At 43.9% G+C, this 9258-nt stretch overlaps 1 protein-coding gene across 2 annotated transcripts in view; it reads right to left on the minus strand.

The window, feature by feature from the left end:
* The window catches only part of Ndc1 (NDC1 transmembrane nucleoporin), a 58222-nt gene extending 55681 nt beyond the window's left edge, over positions 1-2541 (minus strand). For both annotated transcript variants that reach the window (XM_021252069.2, XM_004874663.3), the window contains exons 1-2: positions 2161-2541; positions 411-531 (exon numbers count right to left, since the gene is read on the minus strand). In XM_021252069.2, the coding sequence (XP_021107728.1) occupies positions 411-531; positions 2161-2526 (487 nt within the window). In that variant the 5' untranslated portion in view covers positions 2527-2541. The remainder of the gene's footprint in view (positions 1-410; positions 532-2160) is intronic.
* Positions 2542-9258: the final 6717 nt, after the last annotated feature.

Consider the following 9258-nt stretch of genomic DNA (forward strand, 5'->3'; position numbering starts at 1 on the left):
TTTGGATTTGGCTCTGGATACTTTAAAACTACACCAGAATTTATTTTAAAAGACTTATACCCCAGCCCTCTATCTACAATTTTAAATAGATGACAGGAACAGTTCTTTTTTAAAAAGAGAAACAATATTAATAAAACTATTATCAAGAGGAAAGACAAAAATTAAGCTTTGCTTTATGTGGTCATCTAATGATCTCTTTTTGTTCCTGTCATCATAGTCTCTGATAGACTTATTACTCTATTATACAATAAAATGGTAGTTTGTGTTATGTAGGGTACCTTAAACTTATTTCAGAGTGAATATTTTGATATATCAATATCAATTTAAAAATAAATTATTTGAAACATAATACAACTATGTTGAGAAGTAGGTCTTATAAATTTGTTTTCCCCAAACTGAGTATCACTTACTTGACAGCCATTGTATGGGATGAAATAAATCAATGCTGCTGAAGATTATAAATACTGTTGTACATACAGGCAGAAGCACCACAGACCAAACAATACTTGCAGCTATCCTCCAACCCAAAACCTAAAATTAAACAAACAAAACCCCTCAAGCATAAAGTCAGTTAAACTTCATAATTTCATAACTTGTTATGCAAATCCTCTTCATACGGATGCTAATGTTAATTACTAATACTTATATACTACACATAAACCCAAATAATTACTATTATTGATAACATTATATACCACTACAGAACCTTGTCTTATTGGTGAACTGATGCTTGCATTATGTCCAGAGTCAGGTGCAATATCAAATACCACACTTTGAGGTGGGCAGGGCTGAGATAATCTTAGGTTTATTTATCTTTTGCAGTACTGGGGATTGAACCCAGGGCCTTGAGCATGCTAAGCAAGTGCTCTACAACTGCAGCCCTCTTTTTTTTTTTTTGGTACCAGGGATTGAACTCAGGTCCTTGCGCTTGCAAGGCAAGCGACGGAACCACTGAGCTAAATGCCCGGCCCTGCAGCCCTCTTATTTGGTTTTATAACTACATTTTATGGCAACTAATACTTGTACCTCTAGATTTGATAGCTCTATAAATATCTAAAGGCTATATACGCATTAAGATTGCCATGATATGTGCTCCTTAGTGGGGAACTCCTGCACTGTACCCCTGTCTGAATCGCCAATGCTTACCACAAGGAGGTCTAAGATTTACTGTGGACTATGTAAATACAAGAGGCAATGAGATGTTTAAAGCATGCAAATCACAAGTGGATTTATGTTCTAGAAGGTAAACCATGTTTGTGTTTACTGTAAAATGGCTCCAAAGAAAATGAATCAGAGGGAACCAGATCTAGATCGCGGACACAGCAGTTAGGGGCAGTCCCCCACATCAGCCCACGACACAGACCACAGTTAATGTCAAAACAAACGGCAGCGGGGCTGGGGATGTAGCTCAGTGGCTCCACGCCTCCCTGGCAAGGGCAAGGTCCTGAGTTCGATTCTTGGTTGGGGGGGGGGCAAACAAAGGGCAGCAGTGGGGGAAGAAACAAAACAAAATGCAGCCTCATTTCTGAGGTAGAATCCACAGGACTTTATGATTGACAATATAGGGATTAAAAAGTAGATAAGACCCAAAAGTTTTTTAGCTTGGAACAGTCAGTACACTTGGGTAGAAGCACGATTCCTTCTAAAAGGGATCTGTCACTTATTGCTTTTTGCCCACCACAGAAGGGATGCAGAAGGAAGCATCTCCTCAGCTCAGTTCGACAGCGAACACTTTAACTTTGCAAGACTATCCGCCTCGCCTTATTGGCCCCCTACCCCAGCCTCTGCTAAGGGCACACACTACGTCATTTCCAACTCTGGATAGTCTTTCCCACTTCCTAGCCCAAGGAATCAACTATTCACTCCTGCATCTACTGGACAGACTACCCTTGCTTAAACCCATGCCCCCCACCTCTGCCCCAATTTCCACTCAGGTCATCCCTTCCACGATGACCAATTTACACCTCAGACTCCTCTTCCACCCGCTATCCAGCTCCCTGCCACAGGCTTGCAGTGAGTCCGCCCGGCAGGCCCTTTCACACAGGATCTGCCCACGCTGCCCTCGGACAGGTCCCCTTTCCCGCCCAGAGCGCACGGGAGCCCAGAGCCCATTCGCCCTGCCCGAGCCTAGGAGCGAGCGCCATAGTGCGCTTCACTCACGCGCCACAGGATGTCCCGCGACCCGCCGACGCCGAGGCCACTCGTAGCGGTGGCCATGGAGATGGCGGGCACTGCTCTCAAGCGCGGCGGAGGCAGTGTGCCCGCCCGCCACCGCGGTTCAAAGGGAGGAAAGTCCCAGAAGGACCCCGTCGGGGCTGCCTGAAAAGCTGCCTGAGCACAGCGCGCTCCGGGCCACAACCCGTCAATTCTAGGTTTTATCTGGACAGGCTCGACCAGCCGGAACTGCCGCATATTCACGCCCCACACAGGTGACTGTGTCTCCAGGAACTGTCCTCTCGCATCTAAAAGGTCCCTCCAAAGCAAGGACCAGCGGGGCTCCAGGAGCGAGGGGCGGGGGCGCTGCATCCTGGGAACTGTAGTCTCAGCCGGCCCCCAGGACCGTGGAAAAGCGTTGCATTCTGGGACTCGGAGTTCCAAAGCAGGGCATGCTGGGAGTCAAAGTCATTTCCCCCCCCCGCCCCCGCCCCCCCCCCCCCCCCCCGCGGTGCCTCGAGACTTGCTAGGAATCGTAGTCTTTTTTTTTTTTTTTTTTTGGTACCGGGGATCGAACTCGGGACTTCCCGCTTGCAAGGCAGGCGGTGGAACCACTGAGCTAAATCCCCTGGCTCGTAGTCTTTTATAAAGCCGTTAAAGGAACAGAATTGATTGATTGGAATTATGAAGTTTAAAAAAAAAATCTGAATGGGGAAAAAATAAGAACTAAGATGCATCGTGTAAAGGTACAATTCCCAATGAGAAATGTAATTGTGTTGTATATCTACAATGTACCAATAAAAGAATTTAACAACAACAAAAATTCAAAATCTGGCGTCTGGTTGAGTGGTGCACCCCTGTAGTCTCAGTACTCAGGAGGCTGAGGCAGGAGGATTGCAGCGAGTTTGAGCCCAGCCTGGGCTACACAGTGAGACCTTGACCCCCCCCAAAAAAAGCCCGAGTTTCTCCCAATAACTTTATCAAATGCCTAAAAGAAATGTCAAAGATATTGTGGCCCTCTCTACAAATACTCTGTAATTTTGTGAAATCTTTAAAAATATTAGGGGTTCTATTAAGAAGGGTGCATTTGGTTTCGTAAAATCTGGTTTCTAGTTCCAGTTCAACCACTTGCTAAGTTTGACCTTCTCTGAGCCTCATTTCTTCATCTGTAAAATGAGGATTAAAATAGCAATGCAGCGGCACTTGACTGTTTTCCAGTTCTCAGGAGGCTGAGGCAGGAGGACTGCAAATTCCATGCTAGACCCTCTCTCAAAATAAAAATGTTTAAAAATAGGCTGAGATGTAGCTAAGTGGTAGAGTGCCCCAAGGTTTGATCCCCAGTGGGGTGAGGGTAGGAGGATAAGATAAAGAGAACAGCTGTTGATGTTGTGAGGATGTAAATAATATGCTGCTTTAAATATTGTCATTGATTCTCAGCCAAAAAGTGAGAAAGCTTTTTAGCCTACTCAAGTCTCCTTAATGAAGTCTGCTCTGATTATTTTCAGACTCAGTGAGAACCCAGGATGAGTCCTTCTAACACCTTTGTATTCTCAATTACATGTCACAGTCAACATTGAATACTGCAAGTTGGAAAAACAGGGAGAACCTGCTGGAGAAAGACTCAGTCCTCCTGCAAGTTTGACAAATGGGCCAGAAAATGGGCCAAAACCCAGAAACCTTAAGAGAAAGTAAATATTATTAACACACCTAGCATAGGATATGTTATAAATGCAGAAATGTCAATTTTATGTTTCTCTGTAACTGTGATCACTTTTGAGACTATTTTAATTTTGACAGATTATTTTTTGATGAAAGTGAATCATAATTCAATAAATTGGTAGCAATCCCTCTCTGAAAAAAACATGCCATACTGCAAAAGACAGAGGGATAGACTCCATGATTAACTGACTCCAAAGAAACTCAAAGGCTAGGAGAGAATTTGGGATCACATACAGAGCTCTGTAATGTTTGATAAAGTGACTTTTTTTTTGAGTACCGGGGATCAAACTCGGGTCCTTGTGCTTGCGCAGCAGGTGATGAAACCACTGAGCTAAATCCCCGGGCCTGAAAAAGTGACTTCATTCTTTCCTCCATGCAGCTCCCTGGATGTGTTGGTTGGAGCGCTAGCACCACGCTGGATCACAGGAAGAAGAAAGTCACACTGTTGTCAGGTAGCTCCTTTAGAAATGGCTTGCCAGGGGTCGGGGATTTAGTCAGTGGTTCCACTGCCTGCCCCCCCTGGCACAAGCGCAAGGATGCGAGTTCGATCCCCGGTACCAAAAAAAAGAAATGACTTGCCAAATAAAAGTATTCCAGGTCCTTGCTTCCAACAAAGAATTGGATAAGGCAAGCTAAAAATAGTGCCAAAAGTTTATTTGAAATGTGAGGGCTAAAGGGGTAAGGGGAAAACTGGCTTTGCAGAGGACACTTGGGCTGAATGAGGAAAGGAAAGAAGCAAAAATAAAAGTGCACACTGTCTCTACACCCAGAGTGGGCAACTGCCAGGAGTAGTAGTCACAATAGTGGGTTTCTTGTGGCATCTGTGTCTTTTGCGGGAGGGGGCATCTGTGTCCTTACATGTTGTCTACATTTCATGGGAGCCCTTGAGAAGTTCTAAGTACTGGTCCTGGGAATTCTTTGGCACTGACCTAGGATCTTGCAGTTGACAGGCCCCACTTATTCCCCCAGCCAGCTTTGCCACACCCTATCTCCTATATTAACACTACAGAAAAATGAAGCACTGAGCTTCAAGGAGACTTGACTATTTTGAGCAACCATACCAGTCCTAGGCTACCTGTCTTTACCTCCTGACTTAATTTACACAAAAGAACAATTTAAGACATCTTTATCTTTATAGCACTTAATCGTATTCTTAAATCATGTTTCTAATTGTTGACTTCCTTTTATTTATTTTTTTTTTTCCTGTACTGGGGATTACACCCAGAGCCTTTGCATTAAGCTACATCACCAGCTTTTTTTTCTTTTTCTTTCTTTCTTTTTTTTTTTTTTTTTTTTGTTTTTTTGGGGGTTTTTTTGAGAAAAGGTCTAGCTATGCTGCTAAATAGCCCGGGCTAGGCTTGAACTTGCTCCTCTTCCCTCAGCCTCCCAGAATACTGGGATTTCAAGAATGTACTAGCAGGGCTGGGGATTTAGCTCAGTGGTTCCAGCGCCTGCCCTGCAAGTGTAAGGTCCTGAGTTCAGTCCCCAGTACCAAAAAAAAGAGAATGTACTAGCATACCTGAGTTTGTTCACTACTACCAGCAATCTTCCTTCTCCTCTTCCCCTTCTCCCTCCCCCTCTTCTTTCTCCTCCTTTCTTTCTTCACTTCCTAATATCAGACTTCCCACCAGTACATAAACTTTGCAAGGGCAGGAATTTTGTCTGTCTTGTTTATTATTTTTTCGAAGTGTTACAGTTGAATGGGCCAATACTTGTCCAGGTACTTCTGTACAACAAGGAAAGAATTGGCAAGTGTACATACAGTAATAAGTACTAAGTAGCTACATTTTTTGCAGATCATGGGAAATTATTCTCAGGGCCAGTCCATCTCAACACAAGTATAAACACAGACCAAGAAAAGTGCTGGTGCAACAGAAAAGCACTGCACATAGGCCAAAGATAGCAGCAAGCAGCAACAGGAAAAAAAGAGGCCCATAACTCAGGCTTTGAGAATTTAAGGCCAGACTCCTCTGCTTTAGGTGTCTCCCATTGAATCTCTGGAGGCACCAGGTTAACCCTAACCCTAAAGCACTGGCAATCTCCTAAACTTTTGTTGTTTTATTTTCTACCTCTCCCAGTACAAATGAAGCAGGATGCTGTTTTGGGTTAAATGGAGGGAAGGGAGTGACTCACTCAGCTCCTTTGTTTCTAACTGTAGTAAAAGTGCCTCTCACATGAGTGAGTAGTCCATGAATGTTTATTTAATGGACAAAATAACAAATGAATGGAAGTAATGTCATAGCAAAGGAAAGACACTGTGTAATTAAAAACAATTAAGAAACAAAAAGGATTTTTGGAAAAGTGACAGAGAAAATAAGCAAAGAAAATCTAACCTATGAAAAAATCTGGACCCTCATCTTAAACCACCACTCTCTTGCCCATGTAGGGAGGTGGGAATTATTTTGTGTTTTCTTTTTTTGGTATAGATTTTAAATTACAAGCTTGATTTGATAACCTCAAATACAGTTCTTAAGGAAGAATAGTTACAAATAGTTGTCAGTACCTTCAAGTGAGAAGCAATCACATTTTGGTAAAACGATGAATATTTTTATGTGTGAGATAACAATCCTTTCATCACCAGGTGGAATTACTGCAGTTCATGCAATAAATGACTATTACTTTTTTTTTTGTACTGGGGAATCAAACTCAGGACCTTATGCTTGTGTGGCAGGCACAGGGCCACTGAGCTAAATCCCCGGCCCATGATTAGTACATTTTTAAAAGTTGCCCTGAATTTTCCTGGTGAGAGTCCATGCCTATTTTAAGCTAAGGTCTCACTGCGCCCCTGAGCTCATGTCACTGTCCCAGGGAGTGGTGTGTTCACCATGGTATCCCAGCCGGGCCCCTAATTAGAAAGGTGTTATCTCAGTGCTTTCATTCCAAGGGGAAGCTTCCCAGAAAACCTTGAGTTTCAGAAAAACTGGCTTGGTGGTATACAGGTAATCATTACTGTTGAGACTGTCTCCTCTAACACTTTAGTTTTCCCCATATACTACCATGCTGGTCAGAAGCTCAGGGCCGTCTCCATCAGGTTGATTTTCTTTTTCATCTGATGTAGAAGGCAAGTGTGTTACTCTCCTTTCTGCGCTGTCACCAGAATGACACTGGTCTTGTATTCTATCTGCAGATTATATGTAGGAGGACCGCTGTCATCCATTAACGCATGCTTTGTTGAGCCATTTAAAATTTCACTGGAGTCCTTCCATGGACTTTGTAGAAGTTTCAGTCCACAGTTGTCTGGCTCCAAGTCAGGGCCTCAGAGCAGTGCAGCAGGGCAGAGGAGAAAGAGCTCAAGGCACCTACTTTTGTGTTTTCTAATTCCCTGATTTTTTTCCCCCAGTACCAGGGATTGAACTCAGGACTTTGCACTTGCCAGGCAGGCACAGCACCACTGAGCCACATCCCCGGCCCTAATTCCCTGATTTTTTTAATGAGCCATCCTTTTCCTGAAGGGCTCATTTAAAATCCTTCACTTGCTGTATACTGTATAGTCTCTGATATTTTATAGCCTGAAAAATAAAGGGGGTGATGGTTGCAAAAAACTCTTTTTTCCCCCATCTGCTTAGTTTCAAACTCACTCCTTCCAAGAGAGAAAGCTGCTAACTCTTAATACAATGTGATTAGCCATTTGTGAAGGCAAAATAAGAGATTTATTTTGAAAGGCAGCTCCTTGGATATTCAGTGTGTCCTGTGCAACAATATTTGGTTGTAGAGAACAGGGAAATGGGAAGTTACTAGAACCCCTGCAGCAACTCCTAGTATCACAGCAAGAATGAAAGCCCCTAGCTTGCCACACCTTTGTTCAGTATATAGGAAGAAACAAATCTAACAGATGACTCAGGACAGAGAGTTCAGTGCATCAGGAGGAACAAATACAACATTTAGCTCAGAGGGCAGCATCTGGGAAAATCCTAGAACAATGAGGAACTATGCAGATGAAGATTTTGTTCCTCCCAGGATTTTTTCAGCTGGTGTAATCTTGTCCTGAAGCATCACAGCATCACTGGACCACTGGAGTTATGTCTGGACATCCCATAGCTGGCCTATAGGCAGGAAAACTAGTCCTAATCATAATTTTAATTGTGAAATGATTCCCCCCCCAAAATTATGTAGAATTGCTCCTGACATTTGGTGAAGCAACCAAGAAAATAAACCCATGCATGGAGGATGTTTTCCTGCGGGCTTGGGGAACCCACGTCCCAGAAAAAATCTGGGCCTTTTCTAAAACCAAGCTCCAGGCCTTAGGGAAGACCTAGAAAGGCTCCGTAGATGATAGAAAATCTCTTTCCACTAAGGTCACCTCTTTGGAACCGCGATGTCCTCCATGTTGGCTGTTTGGGAGTCTGCAGTATGATTCTTGGGGTCAGACCTCAGAGGAAGACTAATGGAGAGAAGAGGAGACCCATACGGGGTTACCCACATGGCACAGGGTACAATCATGGCTCCAAAGAGTTTTCTTCCCTTTCCAGCACAGCCTATGTTGTTTACAAAGACAGATGTAGCCCTCTGCCTACGATGCAGAGACAAGAGAATGAAATCTGTGGGTGAAGGTGAGGCTCTATAGGGGTCTCACCTCCAAGTATGTGTGGAAGCAGCAGCAAAATTGAACGCTTTTATGTGACTACTTCAGTCCCCGCAAGGCAACAGGGAAAGGCTTTGGAGTCAGATGAACGCAGATAGAATCCAGGCTCCTGCCTGACATCGAGTTAGCCTGAGAGAGTAACACAGCCACTTAGTGCATCGGTTTGGTAAAACGGAGGATCACACTGTGTACTTATTCATCCACCCTGTCTAAATTAAGCCTCACTACCTACCTTTCAAATAGTGAACAGGTTAATACAGCTACCTGAAGAACACATGAAAAGTCCTTGAAATACTGTTTTATGCATCAACTCATTCATTCCCCCAGTCTGCATGTCCTATGCAATGAGTGCCGGCCAGGCACTGGGCATCACTGGGGCACAGACCCACTGCCAGGCCCTTCCTGCCTAGGATACAAGGCCCCATCTTTAAACACCCACTCTCTCACCTGCACTCTCAGCTAGCCACCTAGCAGAACTGATCATCTGTTTTCGATTTACATGTTGTTCTTGGAAAATGGATGAAGGCAGGAAATACAAGTCTAAGAAATCAAAACTGATTTTATATGCCCTGCTCCCTTTTGTCTAACATTTTTTTGTGCCCTTACATGTTTGCTTCAGGTTGATTCTGCATCTTCAAATTCCACGTCTTCTTTGAAGCTTTTCCTGTGGAAGCCCTCCTTCTTCTAAAAATCCTATCATGTACACTCGTTGGATACATTTTGCCTTCGGTAGCATGGGAGAGAAAGAGCAAACCATGAGGGCCGGGGATTTGGCTCAGTGGTTTCATCACCCGCTGCGCAAG

Source organism: Heterocephalus glaber, unplaced genomic scaffold, assembly GCF_053883595.1.
Source record: "Heterocephalus glaber isolate CG9 unplaced genomic scaffold, H.glaber_assembly_v1.0 deba00001449, whole genome shotgun sequence".
NCBI classification, from domain to species: domain Eukaryota; kingdom Metazoa; phylum Chordata; class Mammalia; order Rodentia; family Bathyergidae; genus Heterocephalus; species Heterocephalus glaber.